Below are 23975 nucleotides of genomic sequence, written 5' to 3'. Positions count from 1 at the left end.
GCAGTGTATCTTATAACAAAAAAAGACCGCAGTTACCCCAAGGGATATTAAGCTGAATCATAACAAAATGGTAATTCAGAAGATTGGCCATCTGGAATAACTGGGAAGGAACATTGATGCTATATCCTCATGCAGTCTCATCTATCGACACCATATTTCTACCTGTCGAGCGTGAAGGCTTATTTTCTTGGAAATAGCTTAGGCATGAAAAGGAGATTACTGAATGTATGGATAAATGAGGAAATAATCAACCTGATTTATGTCATGGAAACAGTGTAGCAAAGATCATATATTGAGCGATATTTCCAAAAACAAACCCCAACTCCTTACAAAATTTTACTCTGCATGTTTTATCAACTAAAATGTATGAGCTATTTTTTACGGTTCTTTGTACATTTAATAATTTAAATAAGTACTGCTGCCAAATTAATAAGTGTAAAATTAATTTTATTGATTCAATTAATATCTACGTAATGAATATTAATTATAATTTAATTCTCGATATTTAACTGTAGATAAATGAAAGAAATGAAGCCTCCATATAAAACCTGACAGCTTCTATCCAACAAAAGTGACAGCTTTATTTAATAGAGTGGAAATGCGGTTGAGTAGTTATGGCATCTATAACATTAGCATTTCAGCAATAAATATTATACTGAATTATCTAACGTCATTGATTTTGACGAATTATTAAAATATACAATTACAACCTATTCAAAATTCTATAACTAAAAAAAGGAAAAAAAAAATTTTTACAGATAAATTATAGATTTTTTTAACGAATAAAACAATTTGCTTACAGAACAAACTAGCAAAAAAGCTAATTTGAAGTATTAATAAATTTTCTTTTCCGGCACTGATGAAGTAGAAATTTTTGGCAATATTCAGACTGCGCTCGAAAGTGATATTAGCCTCTTTGAAGGAGTGATGAGAGTCGTGTCATTATCTAAGATAGTAGGACCAGTAAGCTACGTTGAGGATGACGAACAAAAGCGGAAAGACAATTCGTGAGAACTTGTCTATCTTGAGGGCCCGTCTTTCCAGAGACTCCGACCGACGACGCAGAGAGGACGATCGGCCCATTTTGGTTCCGTTCGGCATTCGACTGGAGCCCTGCAAGAGAAAAGGAAATAAATTGGTTCTTATTTTACAATAGTATTCAAACACAGCGAATATAATTTGATTAGATTATTAAAAGGCCAGTGTAGGCGAAAACTGAATAAACAGATTTCTTCAATTTTAATTGAATAACGCACACACACACTTCTATACATATTGTCACAAAGATGCAAAGAATAACAGGTCACAAAGTAACATTATATCAAGTTTATTGGCTTTAAGCAACTCGTAACATCCAAGAGAAGAACTGAAAGGTATTGTAAAGGTATAAATTCTGTGGAACTCAGAATTTATACCTTTACAAAACAATCTAGAATTATACAGAAGTTTATAGAAAGTTTTAGAACATTACCAAATGAATAACAAGAAATTTAAATTAACCCAAGCAGCAAGAGAAGTCGCTAAACGATTGGCCAAGCATCGCATCCATCTGATATACACCGCCCGTATTTTGCCAATGTCACCTTTGCATTGGCGCGACATCGGATTCTGACCATATTTTTTTCTGTCGCCTCTGAAGATCGCTTTTTCATCGGGGCGAACTCCTACGGCGATTTAGTGAAAAAGACCGGCTCAGAGCAATCGGCCCATAGTCGCCTCGATGTCGGAAAAGTTGTTTTTCCTAGGCGGCGCTATGCGAACATATTTTTTTAGAAATTTCCCATGAATCACCTGGCGTGTATTGGATTTTGAAATTCAACCAGCAACGTACTGTCATTTCAAGAAACTTGGTAAGTGTAAAGTATTTATTATTATATATTTGTAAATAATATATTATTTATTCTAAATAGTGAATAAAAAATTTTATTTTTGTTGAAGCCGTTTGAACTTGTTGCTTACCTGAAACATGGAGTTGCACGTGATATTATTAGCGTTAGGCGTAAGCGACCATTATCATTTCTTTTCTTGTTTGTATTCTTTTCAAGTGATTTTATTTCTTATCTTTTTTTGTGTGTGTGTTCTTAAATTATTGCAGATATTTTTCCATTTCATTTACAATGCCTTTCCTTTTGTTAACAACAATTTCTAATGAAAAAAGTTAAAAAAAAATATTAAATTGCGTTCTTATGTTTTGGTTTTGCAATAACATTTGTGTTATTATTTTTATTTCGACATAAGGCTAAAAAAATAGATTAGCAGAATATATTTATTGTAAATTTCAAAAAAAAAATCTTTAAAACTTGCAATTATGTAGTTATATTTCAATACTCTTATGTGAATAGTTTATAATTATTTCACCTTTCATGAAATAGTAACATAAATTTTACACCCATTAGTTTATATTATTTTTCTCTATTGTCCTAAACATTATTATAATATTTGCCTATATAGTTCATTATCAGATTGAAAACATTATCAAGCTTATAAAGTTCTATAAGACTTTTACTCCTTAATTACATATCTCCAATTGTCAACAAATATTTTATTTGTACTTTTAAAAGAAGTGAAAGCTCAATCATTATTCTAATTAAGGAATATGTTTTTTAGGTTCATCAAATCTGCAAAAAGAAGAGTGAATTTGAAGAAAAGTATATGTATAATTCTTTATATGTATTACCAGCAAAATATGAAATCCAGTATTCTATAGAATGCCCAAGCATTGTATATAATGCCTAAAACAAGCCAGTAATGTATGAAACAATTTGTATTTCATACATTTTCTAAGCATTCTATAGAATGCCAAATGACAACCTGGCAAAGTATGAAATACATCTCTCATTCAATGAAATAAAAATTTTGTGCAACCTTTGTTTCAAAACTGAAAATGCAATTAAAGATAAAATAAATTTTAAAATTGATCTATAAATATAAACAAAAAAATTTTTCTCACTATTTTTTTGGAAACTACTGTGCAAGTTTCTATTCCTGACTTCAAAAAAGAGCAAAATATTGGAAGTTATAATTAATGTGACGGAGTATGGTTTCTACCTACTTGGAACATCAGAAGGAAATTTAAAACAATTATATGAGAGACAATTATATGTCCCAATTCACTTTATATCTTAAGAACTTGTTTAGAATTGAAGATATTCCAAATCACAAAATTTCTCTCTGGTCAGTTGCAATTACTCAGAGCAGTGGAAGCAATCAAGGATTTATCAGATGTATGTGTTAAAGTGCCAAAATATGTAATGTCTTTTCGTGAAAAATGTAGTAAAACTTCAAAATGTTGCAATGTGATAGGCTTGAATAACAAGTAGGTAAATTTTAATTTCTGATTTTTTTTTTATCTGAAAACTTATTTGCCTTAATTAGAAAGGCATAAATTTTGTTTTGTACAACTTTTATTTTTCTATATAATTTGAATAATTTTTTTTTAATGGCAACCTTATAATTTTTTCAGACTGACAATTCAAGTGATTTTAATTCTATTTAGCTTAGTTAATTTTCCTTTTCATTTACAATTTTTCTATGAAAGAAGTTTAATAAAGTATTAAATAACATTTTTATATTTTGGTATTGAAATAACATTTGTGTAATTATTTTTATTTTGACATGAGGCTAAAAAAAAGTTTAGCAGAATGTATTTATTTTAAACTTCAAAAAATAAAAAAAATCTTTAAAACTTGAGATTATGCAGGCACTTTTGAGTACTCTTATATGAATAGTTTCAAATTATTTCACATTTCATAAAGCAGTAACATAAATTTTACTCCCATTAGAGTTTTTATTTTTTATTTTCCTAAACATTATTATAAAGTTTGCTTACACAGTCCAGTATCAGAACAAAAATATTATGCTTATGAAGTTCTATAAGACTTTCGCTTGTTAATTACTCATCTCCAATTGTCAACAAATGTTTTATTTGTACTTTTAAATGAAGCGAAATCTCAATTACTATTATAATTGTTTTCTAGGTTCATCAAATGTAATCAAAAAGGAAAAATGAAATGTATAAATAAATGTATAATTCTTTATATGTAGCTGAAGATTCAGTTATACATATATATAATATTTATATAAATGTGTGTGGATTTATAGAAATTTCAAACTCTTCAAGTATTACATAATAAATAAAGTTTAAATAAATTTTTTATAAATGACTTTGTGTCAATATTATTTATTCTTGTAAATTATAAGTCATAGTTTCAGGATTTTGCTTGGGTGTATAAGTCATTACAGAAAATTCAGTAAAAAATTTCAAGTAAATTATTATTTTACTTTGTATTTCTAAAATATTATTTAATGAAGGTCTTTGTAAATAAATTGTTTTGCATAGTTGTTTTTCTTTTCTCCTAAAGATAAAGAGGGGAAAATAATAATTAAAAAAATATTTGTCTAAAGAAATTTTGTATAATTGAAAGTAGTGTTTACATTTTTAGGTATGGAGCTTTTGTGAAATATTCAGAGAATCATAGATCAAATTTGGTTCTTGTGCCCTGAAACAAAACCAAACTAATCATAGATTTAAAAAGATTAGAAATTTGAAGTAAATTGTTAATTTGTGCTTGTAAAATGTTATCAATTGGACATTAGCTAACACTAACATTTGTAAGGAGGTATAAAATTTCTACACTATAAAGTAACTTTGTAAGTTAATAATAAATAAGATTTCGTATAAGTGAAAGAAGTGTTGTATTTTTGTGCATGGAATTTTTGTGAAACATATTTTTCAAATATTCAGAGTTAATCATAGATCAAATTTGGTTATTTTGCGACAAATCTAAACCTCACTAAACATAAATTATGAAAATATTAGAAATTTAAAGTAACTTATTAATTTGTGCTTGTAAAATATTTTCTATTGAAGAAACATATAATAGGAATTATATAATTTAGTGTTTTAAACTATTTTTAACCAATGCATTAAATTTTAGGGTGTTAAAATAGGAATTTGTGTTTTATTCATTATTCTTTAGGAATTATTTGTTTATTACTCACATTAAGCAATATAAAAGTGTGTATAGTAAAAAAAAATATTTTTTTAATAAGAATTATATATATTTTAGTTTCGAATTTTTATAAAATAGCTTTTAAAAACAGATGATATAGGCAATATATATAATACATCTACTTTTAAATTTCTAATATCAGTTAAAATCATACTGATTAATTACATAATTGAAACTATGATTATGTTATTTCTTCCCATCCATTAAACAATGAAAATAAATAGGAATGAAGGAAATAAATCTTATATGTAGATAGATGTTCAGGGGATCAAATTTAAAATTATTTCAGATAATTTTAACATTTGTTTATTTTTTTAAAGAGCAGTAAAAAAATGTCATTTAAACATTTTATAGGGTAAGATTGTGGTAAAATCTATGCTATAATAATAGTTAAAAAAAGTTGGAAGAATTGTTAGTATGACATTTTCCATGAATTTTTTTATCAAAATCAAGTATTTTATGGAATTTTAAATTTATCAAAATAAGTAACAAACACTATTATTAATAGGTAAAAAAGAAAAGTAAACTATTCAAAATATCTCGTATTTTCAGTCTTTTGACAAAATTTTGAAAGTATGATAGTTTTAAATATTATGACACTAGTTTCTAGAGTTTGAGAAAATTGAATAACCATTAAACTAATATTTCAATTTGACACCATCAAGTGTTCAGAAATAAATTGCCTAATGATTGGTATTTGGTTGCCCATTGCTAAAATACATGGGGAAATGATTGGTATTGGGTCGCCCATTGATAAAACACATGGGGAAATTATTGGTATTGGGTCGCCGATTGTTAAAACACATGGGGAAATGATTGGTATTGGGTCGCCCATTGATAAAACAGGTCGCGAAATGCTTGGTATAACGTCACCCGTGATAATAACAAGTCGCCAAAGGATCGGCGAATTCGACGAAAACAAGTCGGGGCGACCATCGCGCGGCGAACCGCCGGGGGACATGATCAATGTCGGGGCGAGATCGGAGGCGATCTCGCCCCAATCTCGCTCGTTCCGTGGGGCGATGCTTGGCCAATGGTTGGCCAACGATCTTTTGCTGCTTGGGAAAGTTCAACCTTTAATATAATGACGCTTGGCTGGAATTCGAATCCTCGACCTAGTGCTTTGCAAGCTCATACTTTATCTCTGAGCCACACTAACTACATACATAATTGAAGAGTTCGGAATCAACAAAACTGACGTTTCGCACGCCTTGAAAAGCCTTCCAAACCATAGATACAGTTGTTAGAAAGGTTGGTGGTGGCCACCCTAGGGAAAGAACTGCAGTGGATGACCAATATATCGTCCTGTAGGCGAAAAGAACCCAATGTCAGTCAGCAAGCACCATTGCTCACCAACTGTGTACAGCAACATGACGACAAGTGTCGCGGTTTACTGTGGCCAGAAGCCTTCACAAAGGTGGCCTATTCACCCACCGTCTTGAACGCTGCATACCTTTGAAAGTTGTCTATCTGTGGCACCTTTTAGAGTGGTGTAAAGAGCACAAAAACTGGAGATCTCATCAATGGAGTCATGTACTCTTTACGGATGAGAATCCTTTCAGTGCCCCAAGTGATTCTCAAAGCCTGTTAGAGAGAGGCCGGGACACGGTTTCACCCCCTTAACATCACAGGAAAAGACCGCTAAAGTGGTCCTGGAGTTGCCATTAGGGAGGCATAATTGCTGAACGGGTGGACTAAGCTCCACGTTTTCGACAAAGGTTCTGTAACCGGATATCGCTATTGTAAGGAGGTGATCCTTCGCCATGGGCGTCTGTTTCGAGGTAATATTTGACCAGAGTTCGTTTTTATGGATGATAGTGCACGACCACACCGGTCTGCTGATGCTGATTGAGGAATGGGTACTCTTACCTCAAAAACTGTTAGACGATCTGGTGCTGAGTGTGGAGAGACGGTGCGAAGCAACCATTACAGTAAGGGGAGTACATATCCCATACTAAGGATTATCTGCTTGTTGTTCTTCCTCCTGGACAGACAATCATCTGTAGTGATATTATTAGTTCAATAAAACCTTTTTTTTTTTGTTTGATTCCATACTATATGCATTCATTTTTGCGCAACTATGTTTTCGTCATCGTTTAATAACAAAATGCTGTCTCTCATTTTTGAATTTCATGTTTCTCAGATGATTTCTCGTGGAGTTATGACCAAAAAAAGGACTTCTTGCTTAAGTTTTGCACACCAGTGTATATATATATATATTATGTAAACATTGTGTTTTATTTGCTTTTTGATTAATGGATGTCACCTGACGTATTTCATTTGAGGTTTGGTTTGGCGGCATTGTTTGAAATATTCAAAGAAAATTATTATTACACCATAGTAGACATTACACCATAGTACACCATAGTGAAATGGTGGCAAAAAAGGAAAAATAAAGCTTTAATTGAAACCAAATTAACAGCAAAGGAATTTAAAACAATATTATTTGTTAATTCTTCTTTTAGACACACCATTTGTAGCAACATTAATAAATAGTTTTCTAGTTTGTTTACCTTTTTCGATTAACGGAAATATTCCATTTATGATTTAGAAATAGTCTGAATACCTAAGAAAATGCACATGTCAACTGTAAAATGTTTTTTTTAAATAGTAATAGGGTGCCAAGCGATATCAGATGAAGAAAAACATCGAAGGAAGACTGAGCTTAAATTAAATTTTTTAATGATAAATTAAATCAAAGAAAGAAATTAATGATCAACGAACAATATTTTCACACGGTGAGTTGTCTAACACTTCCCAGAGCGAAATCTAGAACTGGAATTAGAATCTAGGCTAAAGTAGGTAGCATGAAAAACATTATTTTTTAAGATGACCTTCGTAAAAATTTAATAACATGAATTATTGTATTAGTAAGTATCTTTTACTGGTTTTAAGAAAGTTTTTATTTAATTTGTTTAATTTTTTTTAAAATTTCATGTTTTATTTCTTTATTTCTGCCGAAAAAATTAAAACTATGATGAGATTTCTTCTGAATTTAACTAAGATATTTCTTTTTTATAAATTTGAAACTGAGCTTCTTTGTTCATGATATTTTTAAAACAGGTTGTTTCCATTTACTTTTGTTGTCTGGTGGGAAGGAATCAATCTCTTAGAGAACCCCTGAGGATAAACATGATTAGAAGACAATATTTGATTTGGCGAGCGAAAGCGAGTAGTAGCGAGACTTTCTAATATATATATGTTCACTTATTAATTTTTTAGTGTATAAAACTTACAGAGAAGTGAAGTTTTTAATTTCATTATTTTAAACCAGTCAAAGACATCCTAGAGAAAAAAATGTCCTTTGATTAGGAAATCTTCCTCGAGGCAGTCTAACATTGTATAAATAATAGGCATTTGGAGCTTCATTACTGAATCAGTTAAATTAATGTGTCAAGAAATATTTTATGAATTAGCATTAATGGGAAAGTCAACTTAATGTTAACTTAAATACCGGGAATTGTAATAAATACTTAGGTAATAATTTTTGTAAATATATATGCTTACCTCTAAAGATAAAGGGATCAGCTAATGGGGTCCTATTAGATTGAGTACCGTATATGATTACTTGTCCTTTTTTTTATTCACTGTATGACTACTTTCAATTAAGCTGATATAAATTTATTTTTCTATACTAGTGTTTCACTCCATATCTGATCGCTAGATTTATTGATGTTGAGAGGATGAAAAAGCAGTCAAACTCCAGAGAAATAAAAAACCAGCCCTCTCATCTGCAAAATATCTGAAAAGCTGGGTAAAATAATTTCCTGGTTATACAGAATTTCCTTTTTTAGGAGGGAATTTTAGAGCAGCATCCCGAGAATACTTTTAGATTACAAGATATTTGAAATTTTATCTACTCTGAATTAAATTTAGTTGTATTATTTAATGTTTTTTTTAACAACAGTGGTTGACAAAATTTAAGTTTTTGGTGAATTTTATAATGCCCTGAAGTAAAAATGAAAGTTAAAAAATTCTATAAATAAATCTAAAATTATATAGATTGAATAATTGATGTATTTTATAACACTCATCTCAAAACTATGATGCTGTAACGGCAGCGTTTGCAATTGAGCGGTTGCCTACAAATTGCGCCCAGAAGGCTTTTCATGCTCAATAGCATCAGATGGTTTCGAAGGAAAAATACCCGCAATCTGTTATAGTTATATAAACCATTTTAAATCAATCCAAATTTAAATTTAGGCTGAAAATGACTGAAACCATATCGAGATTCTTTCTCAAAATTCGAAAGAATATAACCAGATTTTCAAACCCCCACATCTGTTTTCAAAAAGTTACAATACTTCTCGAAATTGCTATGCTTCTCGAATTGGTCACTAAATTAGCCAAATGTTTATTTATGAAAAGAAACAGTTTCAATTGGTTCTTCTGAAAAAAAAATTCTTATAATTAAATATTATTTTTATGATTGCCATTAACTTTTTTGAAGGAATTTAATGCCCGGTAATTAATAAACGCTTCGAACCAAGCTTTTGGTAAATAATGTTGATAACAACCTTTAATCACCCCACACCCTGAGATTTTTCTCGATAACTCATGCCACATATTTTGACACATTTAATGATGATAATGCGATATATCATAGAAACATACTTTGGTAAAAAATCCTCTTTCCATAAGATTTCATGCAGAGCATCCATTAAAGTGCAGTTCGAAAAGTATTCTTTTTCATATGTATGTATCCCCCTCCCTTCCGTCTTCGCCAGCCACACGGTACAGGAGGCCCGATAAGTATGGCTGCACTTTCAAAAATGAATTAAAAATATACAAAGACAGATTTTCTCTTATGGTTTTTTTACGATCTATAAAAAAATGAAAGCTTTTTTTTTTTGATAAAATGTAAACAAAATGGGCTACGTCAACGTTTGCAATATTCCCGTTTCTAAAATTCCCGCAAGAACAAGTGTAAGTTGTTGCATGGTTTATCGAATTTAAATCTGCAACACAATATAGCGTAAATTCCAGGCTACTTACAATCCAAGTCCACCTTCAAGATCCACAATTTAATAGTGGCACGAGAGATTTATGATGGCGTATAGTCAAAAACAAACTCTGACCCTGCTAGCAGAAACTGTGATGACATGACACGAATTGAAGAATGCTTTCATCGCAGTCCTCGTAAATCGATTCACCGCGCAGCCCAGCAATTACAATAACAGAGATCAATTTTGCATGATGTAATGCATAAAAGATTACGACTTTATGCATATAAACAATTGTTAAATGAGCCTGATGATAAGTCTTGACGTCGAACATTTGCAGAAGAAATGCTACAAAAAAATAGAGACTGATGGAAGTTTTTTACAATGCTTAATATTTTTAAGTGAGGCAACATTTCATATATCAGGTATCGTTAACCGACACAATGCTCGAATGTGAGGATTAGAAAATTCTCACGCTCTTCTGGAGGAAGCAAGGGGCAGTCCAAAATAAATGTTATCTACCAGTTTAAAAAATTGTTTACCAATCTCCAGTTCGTGACACTGATTATTGAAAAGTCGAATTACAGCGATCATTCAGAATGTTGATCCTGCAATGCATCATGGAATGTGGATTGAAATCTCGTATAGACTCAGAGCGTTGCGAGCGACTAATGGTGCGAACATTGAAATCGCGCAATAAAACATTGCAAAAGAAAAACCTTGTTATTTTCTGAATGAAACATAAAAATGGTAAGTTATCTTTGTTCCTTTATTTGTAATCAGTTTTTGAAAGTGCAGCCATATTCTTCGAACCTCCTTCATTTGAAATCAGATCAAGGATCTTTGACCTGTTTCTTGGAACTTACCTCTAATCGAATGAGCTGCACGTCATTGAGCAGGTTGGTGGTCATTCGCTCCCTCTCCTCCGCTTGTCCCATGACGATGTTGACGATTGCGTACTCCATGAGCGAGGAGAAGACGAAGAGAGTGCAGGTGGACATGAATATGTCGATGGCCTTGATGTAGGAGACGGGCGGCAAGGACTTCTGGGACTGGGCGTGCTGAGTGGCCAGGGTGAGCAAGGATGTGACGCAGAGGGTGACCCTGGCCGGGACGGCGTCGGCCCGGATCCAGAACGAGATCCAGGACATGATGACGATGAGACAGGTCGGGATGTAGGTGTGAAAAAGGTAGTACCCCAAGCGGCGTTCCAGTGTGAACATCACCTCGATGCAAGTGAAGTTCCCTGTGCGAACATGCAATATATACAAATTCATTTTAGTGTTTGTAAATTTTAAAGTTACGTTTCGAAAACAGTATAGTACAAAATCAGGAATTACAACTTTGATATTACTTGCGTATTTGAAACACTAAATAAGTAGGTCGTAATCGTACAAGAAAAGATTATCAAGAGTTTACAACAAATTGCGAGATTATTTCTAAGCTATGAAGTTTTATGGGTCTTATTTAGGATACTCAGTAATATCGTCAACCACAATGAGGACATTTCATAGCCAGGAATTCATTCGTTTCTGTATAAGGAATTTTTTAGGAGAAACAAAAATATTTACGTTAAAATGCTATTTTTTCTGTCCCAAAAATGCTAAAATTTTTAACGACGTCTTGATTTTCAGCAATATAAGGAGCAGCACTTTAAAGCAAGTTTTGAACGTCCCTAACCCAAGTTGCAAAATGTTAAGTTTTCTGTCGTCTCTATGTAAATCTTGTAATATATACTATATAAAGTACCTTTTAAAAAAGTGCATCTCATCATTAAATATACACATTGAACTCGTTTATTTTTATCAAAAAAATATCATTGCTTTTCATTGTATAAAAAATATTTTTGAAAATCAATTAAAAAAATAATTTTTTTTTACAAATCAAATGTCACAAGCGCACTTCAGTTTTTAAAACTACTTCATTTCATTATTTTGACCTCCACTAAGATATTCTAAAGATTAATGAGAATTGGGATCATATTAGAAAATTAAGAACAACGAAAAATCATCAGATGCAGAATTCGAATTTCGCAAGACCTTTCAAATGTCAAAAATTTCATTGAATTTATTAAATAAACGAACATTTAATTACACGATGAACCATGTCTCTTCTTATAGTGCATAAATGATAAAATTCAGAAGTTTTCTGGGACAGCATTAACATCACTGATCTATAGTAGGCCAGCAACCCCCCATCATCTCCAGGGATGTATCGAAATCGGCTCTTAGTGCTCTCTAATTGATACCTAATTACAGTTAATGTGGTGTATTGCATAAACAAATTACGGGTAACTTTCTGCTGTAACTCGGCGTGTTGGGAAAAAAATCCTCTTGAGGAAATGAGCAACCCTTTAAAATGACGGGATTCATGCGTAAACAAGCGACATTCGAGGACGATGGAGAGAGGGGGGCTTCTCCTCTGCCTCCATCAATCTTTTGTTTGTTTCAGCAGTTAGATTGTTTGGCGGGGATCAGAGTATACTTAAATAATACCATTCCTATAACATTTTTTGCTTAAATTTTCCTGTAGTTTGACTGTGGGAACATGGTAAAATGAAAAATGTGCTCCTTTAAAGTTCTCAAGAATCAAGGAAGTCATGAGTACTTTAAAAAATTGAAGTACACTTAGCAGGAAAAAAAAAAATGTTTATCTTCATGCATTGTCAAAAGAATAAATGTTATTATAAACCTTCCAGATGAATCCTTTATTTGTTTTTCCCTATAAAATATGAGATTTTCACTACATATTTTTTTCATAGTCTTTACGAGTGACAACAAGTTTTGCATGACTGTATTGTTCTCTCAAATCTGGAATTCTGCAATCTTATTTAGAATCCGTACTATAAAAATACTTAAACAATTTCGGGATAGGTGCAAAGCAGATTCTTGTATCATTTAATTTATAAGACCGAGCATTTTTTTCTTGCCATATCATCCACGTATCTGCTACGTAAAGATTACTATATAAGTAACTTGACATTTCTAAGAAATATTTATTGTATGGTATTTTTTCTATAAAATGACAAATAGCGTGATAGTCTATCCTGAAATATGCAATAATATAGACACCATATAAATATTTTATAAACTTTTTGATAAATAAGTGACATATGTTGAAGATTTCAATGAACCGTTTCCTTTTTTCATATCATGTATCTTGAATATCTTCAGTATTTTGATGGATTGGTATCTTCTTTGATTTAAAAATTGTGATTTGCAAATTTCTTGTGTGTGATCGCTTATTAACTGACTGATTTTTCTTGCATTTGTGCATTTCATTTTACTTGTATCTCACGTGACCTCTAAATGTATGAAAATAAAGAATCTCCGTGCCATCCAGCTGTTTAAAGAATCGCTTTTATCCGCAAAGGCATGGAATGATTTCTTGTTAGATGGGGGGAAACTGTTTACTTTATTTTCTTCAATGGAGTTTTCTATATCAGTTAGAAAACAAGCCTATCTTCGCATCTCGGATATAGGAACTTATAATGGACGTGCTGAAGTATTTACATCAATAAATTTCAACTGACTTTCATAAGATTGTTAAAAGAAACATGAACTAAAAACTTTGTTTCATTCCATTTGGATAAAAAGAATCCCGAAAATTTAGAAACGATTTCATTGACTTGTTCTGAATATTCTATTTCTTTTCATTCATTCACTTACTCAGGGCAACTTCTTTCTCTTAATGTTTGGTTCGTATCATTTTACTAAATAGCTTAAATAGTATTACGAAACGTTTCCAATTAAAAATAATTATATAATAGCTAGTCGTTACTTCAATGATTGCAAACACTCTCGCAATCAACAGTTCAAGAGGATTAAAAGGCAAACAAAAATACTCTTGTCAAAAAAAAAAAAAAAAAAAAAGAGGTTACGTTGGTATTTAACTTTCTTTGGCGTTCTAGCGAATAACTTATTTTTATCATTCTTGTTCTTGGAAGCTGTGGATGCTAAGAAAGATGAATCTGCTTATTTTTGCTAATTTAACGGGTTGTAGTGTATTTAGACATTTTTCCGCCAAGGTTACTGTGTATTTTATTAGTTAAAATAACTTCATTAGTCTGCTGCCATTCGTGTTCGGAATGAATCAAGCTTACTTAAAGGAAACGAATAATTTATCGAAAATAGTTTTTCCTCAAGTTTTCTGCTGACACAACTTTTTTTGGTAATTGCTTTATACCAAAATAAATGAATAAATAAAATAAATAAAAAAAAATAGTCGAAAAAGTCAATACAAATTTTTTCAAATGGAAATAATTTTGACATGATTTGATGGAAGAATAGTTACAATCATAGACACTCTATTTTATTGATTTCACAATAAGGGCCATTTTTAGAAACTCTTTTATTAAAAATTTCATTTATCATAAAATGTTTGGTTCAAATCTAAAGTTTCTGTAGCTGTAAAAAAATCTGAAATATTCGCATTCCAACTTGATTTATTTCAATTTCTTATTTTAATTTTTTAATAAGTGCAAATTAAAAAAATTAGTGTAAATTTAGTATAAATTTTCTAATAAAGCGAATGGACGCACAACGTACTCTCGTATAGTATGAATTAATATAACAAGGAAATAACGATTCGATGTCAGACAGCACCTTAAAAAAACTCATATTAAGCATAAGATAGCTTTTGCATTTCAAGATTGTTTTTAAAAAATTTTTTGTTTGAAACAGTAAATGTATATGCATTTGTTTCCTATTTATGCATAAATAATGAAATTTAAATAATTAGAATGGTAACCCATCGTACCAATATCCATTGATACGATTCAGACGCATATTTGAAATTTTTTAAATTCCTCCAGTAAAGCACGTCCCTTTTAGTACGACATCCTTTTATGATGTTAACAAGCTCCACGTTCTGCAAGCGCCCATTGCAATTTTTCGCTGCATCGGCGATAGTACCTTGAGAATAGAGGCCTCTTATCAATTACTATTTTTATTTCACTTTCTTGTCGATAGGTTCATCTGCTCTTCAGTTGTTTTTTTCTTTAACCATTTTGGAAAGATCTTAAGAATTGATTTTATGCTTTTGATGCACAATTTCATTTCATATGAATATTTTCCCATATGTATGGATTTATTGCATTGAAGTGCTTTGCGTTGTAGCAGTTTGATTTATCCTTAATTGAAAATTGAACATGCAATAATTTTAAGCCCACAGAAAAAACCCAGGCCTCCAAACAGGAGCCCGTCAAAGCAACTATGGTACAATAACGACAATAACAATCGAGATTTCTAGTATAAAGAAATAATTTTTGCTTTAAAAATTGTATTAGCTATTAACTTGAAGAAATGAGCCTTTTGAATGATTTTTATTTTTTCGTATAGATATTATAAAGGAGAAAAATTAATTTTGTCAAGAAAAAATGGTCGTCGACATTTGGAGACATTTCCCCTTTTCAGTTCTTTTTTTGTTTGAAAAAAAATCCCTTTTAAGACTGTCTACTGATCTGCCGAAATACATCTTATTAACGAGTCCATGTTTGAATGTTCATGCGTACGATAACACAAAACTCTGAAAAACATATAATAAATACGATAAGCTACAGATTTATCATTAGAAATGAGGTTGAGTTTTTAGATTTTCGAATACTGGAACGTCTCTCGATTTATATATTTGCGACTATTTAAGCTACTCCAAAGCATGGAACACACATGGATTTGACACATGGAATTCGATACGTGGTCTTTTCGCCAACGTCACAAATCTGTATAATATGCGCAAAAACAATCAAAATGTTATTTTATTTTATTTATTTTTACTGAATTACTTAGAACGAAATACGAAGTATTGTGTTTGCATACGAGAAAGTCGTGAGCAGGAACTTCCACTGTTTATTTGTGGCTTAGATTATTATTCATGATAACTCTACTGCTTTTATAATAGGAGTATTTTATGAAGCTTTTAGGAATCTTTGTGAAAACGTTTTGAATTTGTCTAGCGACTTCTTGTTAAAACAGGAAAACTTACAAATTGAATTACTTATAAGCGCAAGTGTATTTAGTGAAATTCTTTTTAAATATTTTAATTAGATAAGTTCAACGGATCTCCCCAATGATTAATACACATAAAAAACTAATTTTTAAAAATCAAGATTTTGAAATATTTTCGCAATATCCATAAATTGTAAGTTATAAAATTAAATTATATCAGCCAAGAAAACATTAAAGAGAAGAAATATCAAAACGCATTAAATAGATATTTAATTGTATTATATAATATTATGAATCTGTAATGTTTTTTCCTAACACAGTTAGTTCAATCACTGGAAAGACTGTTTTATTAACAGCTCTGTTGGATGTTGATCGATTTCAAATCAGTGATCCCAGGCCGTAGCGGCAAATTGCAAGCCCTTTTGGCGACAAAATAGATAATATTGGAATCTTGCAGAATTTTAGTGATAGAAATCATAGGAGCCGAGATATACTTGATTGTTCCAAAATCTTCTCTGCCTTGCTCTGGAAACTATAAAAGGCTAACAATCTAAGCTGAAGACTATTGTGATTAGAGTCGTCGAGAGGTTTAGAGTCGCATAGAGAGTCAACACCGAATGAATTGGATCAGTCCAGCGAAAAGCAAGCGTTGTGTGGAGCTCGAGCGATTGCTGAATTGTGCTGTGTGCAGAGTTCTGGAATTTGTTCTAGAAGCAGCATCGAGTCGTGTGTGGAGAAGCCAGTCATGTAGTAGTGAATAGGCAGTTGGATACAGCTAAAGCAAGACAGTGGAGAATTGCAAACGTTTTGAGAGACCGAGGAGAGTAAATACGAAAAATCCCTCTTCCTGTTGAATTCTGTCTGGCCTCTTTGTGTGCTGTGGTTGTTATTACTACTGATTACTACTGATTACTACTTGTGGGCTACTGTTTGATGAAGTGTGTTACTCTGTGTTGCTTGTGTACGCCTCGGCTGTGCATTTGTTGTCTGTGTATACTTGCCTTCTTGTCAATAAAAGCCTTCGTTTGTTACTGAGGCCTGTTGATTGTGTTTCTTCATCACTTAACAAATCGAAAGGAACCCAGTATAACAATATTATATCGACTGTGCTCATTTTCCATTCGATTCCCAAATGGTACCAACTGAACTATTTCACTTACTGTGTGATTTGCCGTCTCATTGTCGTTTATTCCTCTGTTAGATGAAAAAGATTTCCTTACCAGTTGAATACTGCTGCATGCAGTCTCCGAGTTTGGTATCCACCAGAATATGCTGCGGAAGCTCGATGGTCGGTTCCACCACTAGCGGAACTTCGGACTCCCAGTCGAAGATGAGGTCGTCGGTGGTGTAGGACACTACGGGGAAAAATTATTACATTTAGAGCTGAATCATCGCGTAACGAAAAAAATGGTTGACTAATTTTAGCTATAATTCAACCCATTCACTTTTATTACTTTCTCGTGTACAAAGTATAGAGAAAGAATTGTAACAGTAAAAAAAAAAAAAAAAAAAAAAAAAATCGAAACTTGAGCTTTTTATTAATCTCTATGTTTTAGACATCTCTGAATTCGAAACTTTTTTCGACATTTTGTCTGTCTGTCAGGAACAAAAACAGCACAAAAACGTTTCGAGCTACAGGGATGAAATGTGCAATACATTTGTAGATTTCTATCAAATGTTGAGCCAAGTCTGTTCAGAGGAAGTCTGCCTGTCCAGTTTTTCAATGTTACAGGCACCAGGGGCACAGGATGGCGTTATGTTATGTTATGCTCGAATATAAGTTAAGTACCAAGGGTGGAAAATTCGCACACATATTTAAAATCTGCAGATTTACATCCATCAAATTTCGAGTCAGATCCAACGAAGGATCCACCGTTTTTCTGTCTTTATTTTCAGACCATTTACACACGAGAACTCATAAACGTAATTATTTCAACATATCAGACTTGGTATATAACTCTGTTTCAAATTTTGCTATGAATCGGTAACGGAAAAATGAGTCTGAAACCCAAATTCGATTTTCGGATATTTTTAAGTACATGCCAGGGATGAATCGATTCAGGGATTCAGTAAAAGCACCAAATTCACACCAAACGGTGGATAATAGTGTCATACAAAGCGTTCTCTGGGATAAGATCTTTATTAGAGAGTATACGAGAAATTTCACAGGGGACTACTTCCGCTTGTTTCAACTCTATACTTCATACTTTGTTCGGGCAATTTCCTAAACACGGACTTCGAAGTCTCCATTCTTGCCTTGTTATTTTTCTTAGGCTAAAGGCCAAGAGTTGACTGGAAACAGGGTGGTGAGAAATGTTTGGCACCCTTATTCGTCCGAGAATGGCATCAGTTAAACAATTGCGTGTCTGATGGATATACATATCATCGACAATCTAAAATACTCTTCAAGCATATGAGATCTCTCAAGGACAATACTAGTTACTTTTAATACATTTTACGTGAAATGTTTAATGCACTGAAATAAAATATATTATATGTTAGTTTTGATTTTTATTAAAATGTTCATTAGTGCTTCTCAAACTTAAATTCTTCCTTTTCTTTACGAATATCTACTTGGATTTCTTAGGTTATTATGTATTTAATAGTGCTTGTTACATTGTATTAGGAAAGGGTAAAAGTTATTAAAATAATTCATTAAAATGAATAAATAAACTAAATGATTTGGAATGAGTCAAGATTCACACAGCTAATTGGTTTATTTCCTTTTCAAATACATTGATTTTGAATTTATAAATGGTTTAAAAATACTAAAATACTTAAATTTAAGGCACTACAAAGATAGATTTCTTCCCCTAGCAGGTAGAATCAAATTTTGGTTTGAACAAATAACTGCTTTTGAACCTCATTATTAATCAAGTTAATCAAGATACCGAGATATTTTTATGTTGCCTAATAGTTTGTAAAAAGTATTAATTAATTAATTCAGTTCAGTTTCTCGTCATATAGTAATTTTTATTTCATGTGACTTCTTTTATGTATCTACAAATAATGTTTCGATGCTAATCATTCACATGCTACTTAACCATCCTGGGCGCACATTTTACACCTGGAATTTTACGGGATATTAACACTAATTGAGCTTCAAAATAAAAAGAGAGAGAACTTTAAACATAATTTATTTCATTAAAACGCGTATTAAAGATGACTTTCCAAGTTTGATTCAATATTCTTAATATATAAATAGTGAGTAAAACCGTCTAGCCACCGGACATGAGCAATTTTTGTGCGTGTACAAGTAAAATGAATATCTTAGTACCTTTTCGTGCTTATATAACACTGGGCTTTTAAATTAAAGGAGTGCATTAAAATCGATTTATTTAAAGCATTTAGAAACATGAACGTCGACTTCAACTTACAGCTCTCCATTTTCAAGGAACAAGTCTGCGTATCGTGGGGGTAAGCTTCGAACTTCATGGCACAAGACAGTTCTAGGGTCAATCTGCAATGGAAATTTTTGATAGGAAAATAAATAATATAAATTTATATGAATTTCGTTTGAATAGAAATTGTTTTTAATAAGCACACCGTTTCGTTCCATTGAAGTTTAGTTAGACGCATATCTGAGTTCTCTTTACCAACAAAATTATTTCTTTGTCTTTTGAAAATATAAGATGTTATAAAACTTATATAACGTTAACAAAAGTCTATTGATGATAAACACTGATTTGAAGATAGTATATATTACACTGACCATCATATGTGCGAAGATGAGTAGTTTTAATCATATATCCGAAACTTCAAATTTACTTTTCGGCTATGAGAAATCCATGAATCAAAATATTTCGAATGAAATATAATTCTTTAGAATTTAACATATAATACTCTTCTTTGTTTTGTACATGATAGTGTTTATTGGTTTATGATAATCTATCTACTGCGCGATGAAGGATGCAAAAATTCTTCCAAGGCTCTCTGCAGAACAGCCAGTTTAGCCCGCAGGACTGCTTGAATAGAAGGTGCTCGTCCACAAAGGAGTTTTCAGCATTTTTATAAAACTTTTAATTAAGAGTGTATAGATAATTTAGCGTTTTTTCTCAAAAGCTACATAGCCTATTATTGCACACAAAAAATGTGTCTTTAAACGTTAAAACTTTTACTTTTCAGTGATGCAAATTTTATCACTGTGAAATACTTTCCTTATATTTAGTTATTTTTTAAATATATTTTAAGTATATTTAATTATAGCACTTTAATTACATGTACACAATCACCCTAGTATCATATATATATATATATATATATATATATATATATATATATATATATATATATATATATATATATTTTGTATGCTTGTTATCGCTATTATAATTAAGAGTGTATGTTTTAAAATAATATTGAAGCAAGCGAATCCAACCAAAAAAATTATTGTGTTACGATGTTCCGGAGTCTAAGTTAGGTTTTCTTTGAAATTTCTACTTGCTTTCTCGAATGATACAGTGCAAGAGAGGAAAACCTTTTCGTAATGTTTCATTTAGTTATGCGAGTAAATTTTGAATTTCTACGAATTTGAAAACTTTCTTTTCATAACATATTGGGCGTAACATGTTTTTCGAATTTCCAAATGAAGCATTCTTAAGTAAAGTAAAAAAATAACGGAATCTTTTTTTATTTAAATTTTAGTTAATTAACACTCTCATGTCTTTGTACTTTTTTGTTCTTTTTATACATTTTATCTTTTTTCATACTGAAAGCAGATAATTCAGCTTTATGCTTAAATTTTCTTGCAGATTTCTATATGAAGGTTTCAGAGATATGATTCAATACGATAAAAAATGGAATGGAATTTTGAACATCAATTTTTGTAAAAAAACAATAAACTGAATGGGAAAATATAAATTAAAAAATAATTAACATTAAAAAGATCTAAAAATGAGTGCTCTAATATTATAACAGCTTAATCGGGTCCAAAGTAAATTATTAAAAAATTGCAAATTTGTTAAAATATTTTTCCTTTTTTTTAATATGAGCTACTTTTTTGAAATTTTACTTCAGTACATGTTAAGAAGAAAAGAATAAATGACAAAAATTTCAGATATACATATGTATTATTTTTTAAAAAAGCATTTTTGTTAAAAAAAAAAATTAAAAATGTCGAAACATATCTGTAAGTACTTTTTACCAATTAGAAATAGCCAACCTAAAAATAACACTACTTTAAAAATGTCTCTCTTTCACTTAAAATGGTATAATAATGATCGATTTGAAAAAAAATGATGAAAATTGAATTTGAAGTTAACATTTTGTCTTAATTATTAAGTCTGAATGCATTTATCAATGACCAATACATTCGCAATCTCTCCTATTTAATCTTTTTTCAAAAACTTGCTATTAAAAAAAATAAGATTTTTTTTATTTTTTTAATTTAACTTTCATCACCTATTTTTTAAATTATCATTCTGATACTATTCTAAATCAAAGTACTTGACTTTTAAAAATAGGAATATTTTTCTATGTGGAAAATCTGACAAAAATCCAGTTTACAATTCGACTAAATAAAAGTCGAACAATAATTCATACATTTTGTAAAACTTTCTTTGGCGAATAAAGCAAAGAAGATACTCACTTGACCATGTACAGAATGGTCTTGTCGCTGTAGAGCCAAATGTAGTGGTTTGGAATGGTCATCTCTTGGAAGGTGACCCGCTTCGCGTTCTTGAAGAAAGAGTCCGGTCGCCACATCTTCTTGAGCCAGCTGATGGGCAGGAGGCGATACTTGGACGTCATGTTCTCCGGCAGCTGCAGGCGGTCGTCCTTCCAGCTCTGCGACATGAAGATGTCGGCGACGTACGTCTGGAGGAAATGTTCAGAGATTTCACTGGTTGCTCGGAATAAGGAAATACCAGATTTTGATTCTCTATTTTAATACATTTGCAAAACGCACCTCGGTAAAATTCTGCTGAAAGAATTAAATCCACAATTGTTCGCTTATCTAGAAAGGATTTTTCTTTTAATTTTAAGTTAGACAATTTTTTGTCAATTCTGATTCATTTGTTTCATTGCACTTTTATCGTATATAATTTAGTAAAATATATATAATTAACTAAAGAATCTCACCGATAATCATGATGCGGTAATTGAAAGTATATGCTGAGTCCATTCACAATTAGCTATTACTGGTTAAGCTAGTTATTCTAAAAGCTATTTTTATGCTGGGAAAATATATATAATTTAGTAAAATATATATAATTAACTAAAGAATCTCACCGATAATCATGATGCGGTAATTGAAAGTATATGCTGAGTCCATTCACAATTAGCCATTACTGGTTAAGCTAGTTATTCTAAAAGCTATTTTTATGCTGGGAAAATATATATAATTTAGTAAAATATATATAATTAACTAAAGAATCTCACCGATAATCATGATGCGGTAATTGAAAGTATATGCTGAGTCCATTCACAATTAGCTATTACTGGTTAAGCTAGTTATTCTAAAAGCTATTTTTATGCTGGGAAAATATATATAATTTAGTAAAATATATATAATTAACTAAAGAATCTCACCGATAATCATGATGCGGTAATTGAAAGTATATGCTGAGTCCATTCACAATTAGCTATTACTGGTTAAGCTAGTTATTCTAAAAGCTATTTTTATGCTGGGAAAATATATATAATTTAGTAAAATATATATAATTAACTAAAGAATCTCACCGATAATCATGATGCGGTAATTGAAAGTATATGCTGAGTCCATTCACAATTAGCTATTACTGGTTAAGCTAGTTATTCTAAAAGCTATTTTTATGCTGGGAAAATATATATAATTTAGTAAAATATATATAATTAACTAAAGAATCTCACCGATAATCATGATGCGGTAATTGAAAGTATATGCTGAGTCCATTCACAATTAGCTATTACTGGTTAAGCTAGTTATTCTAAAAGCTATTTTTATGCTGGGAAAATATATATAATTTAGTAAAATATATATAATTAACTAAAGAATCTCACCGATAATCATGATGCGGTAATTGAAAGTATATGCTGAGTCCATTCACAATTAGCTATTACTGGTTAAGCTAGTTATTCTAAAAGCTATTTTTATGCTGGGAAAATATATATAATTTAGTAAAATATATATATTTAACTAAAGAATCTCCCCGATAATCATGATGCGGTAATTGAAAGTATATGCTGAGTCCATTCACAATTAGCTATTACTGGTTAAGCTAGTTATTCTAAAAGCTATTTTTATGCTGGGAAAATATATATAATTTAGTAAAATATATATAATTAACTAAAGAATCTCACCGATAATCATGATGCGGTAATTGAAAGTATATGCTGAGTCCATTCACAATTAGCTATTACTGGTTAAGCTAGTTATTCTAAAAGCTATTTTTATGCTGGGAAAATATATATAATTTAGTAAAATATATATAATTAACTAAAGAATCTCACCGATAATCATGATGCGGTAATTGAAAGTATATGCTGAGTCCATTCACAATTAGCTATTACTGGTTAAGCTAGTTATTCTAAAAGCTATTTTTATGCTGGGAAAATATATATAATTTAGTAAAATATATATAATTAACTAAAGAATCTCACCGATAATCATGATGCGGTAATTGAAAGTATATGCTGAGTCCATTCACAATTAGCTATTACTGGTTAAGCTAGTTATTCTAAAAGCTATTTTTATGCTGGGAAAATATATATAATTTAGTAAAATATATATAATTAACTAAAGAATCTCACCGATAATCATGATGCGGTAATTGAAAGTATATGCTGAGTCCATTCACAATTAGCTATTACTGGTTAAGCTAGTTATTCTAAAAGCTATTTTTATGCTGGGAAAATATATATAATTTAGTAAAATATATATAATTAACTAAAGAATCTCACCGATAATCATGATGCGGTAATTGAAAGTATATGCTGAGTCCATTCACAATTAGCTATTACTGGTTAAGCTAGTTATTCTAAAAGCTATTTTTATGCTGGGAAAATATATATAATTTAGTAAAATATATATAATTAACTAAAGAATCTCACCGATAATCATGATGCGGTAATTGAAAGTATATGCTGAGTCCATTCAC

General features: G+C 30.9%; 1 protein-coding gene across 1 annotated transcript in view; it reads right to left on the bottom strand.

The window, feature by feature from the left end:
* Window positions 1-747: 747 nt before the first annotated feature.
* Window positions 748-23975, bottom strand: part of LOC129988514 (glycine receptor subunit alpha-2-like) — a 39417-nt gene continuing 16189 nt past the window's right edge. Inside the window, exons 4-8 of the mRNA XM_056096759.1 lie at window positions 21488-21714; window positions 19278-19360; window positions 17121-17255; window positions 10822-11201; window positions 748-1113 (exon numbers count right to left, since the gene is read on the bottom strand). Of these exons, the coding sequence (XP_055952734.1) occupies window positions 943-1113; window positions 10822-11201; window positions 17121-17255; window positions 19278-19360; window positions 21488-21714 (996 nt within the window). The 3' untranslated portion in view covers window positions 748-942. The remainder of the gene's footprint in view (window positions 1114-10821; window positions 11202-17120; window positions 17256-19277; window positions 19361-21487; window positions 21715-23975) is intronic.

Source organism: Argiope bruennichi, chromosome 10 (assembly GCF_947563725.1).
Source record: "Argiope bruennichi chromosome 10, qqArgBrue1.1, whole genome shotgun sequence".
NCBI classification, from domain to species: domain Eukaryota; kingdom Metazoa; phylum Arthropoda; class Arachnida; order Araneae; family Araneidae; genus Argiope; species Argiope bruennichi.
This window is presented reverse-complemented; position numbering and strand designations above follow the sequence as displayed.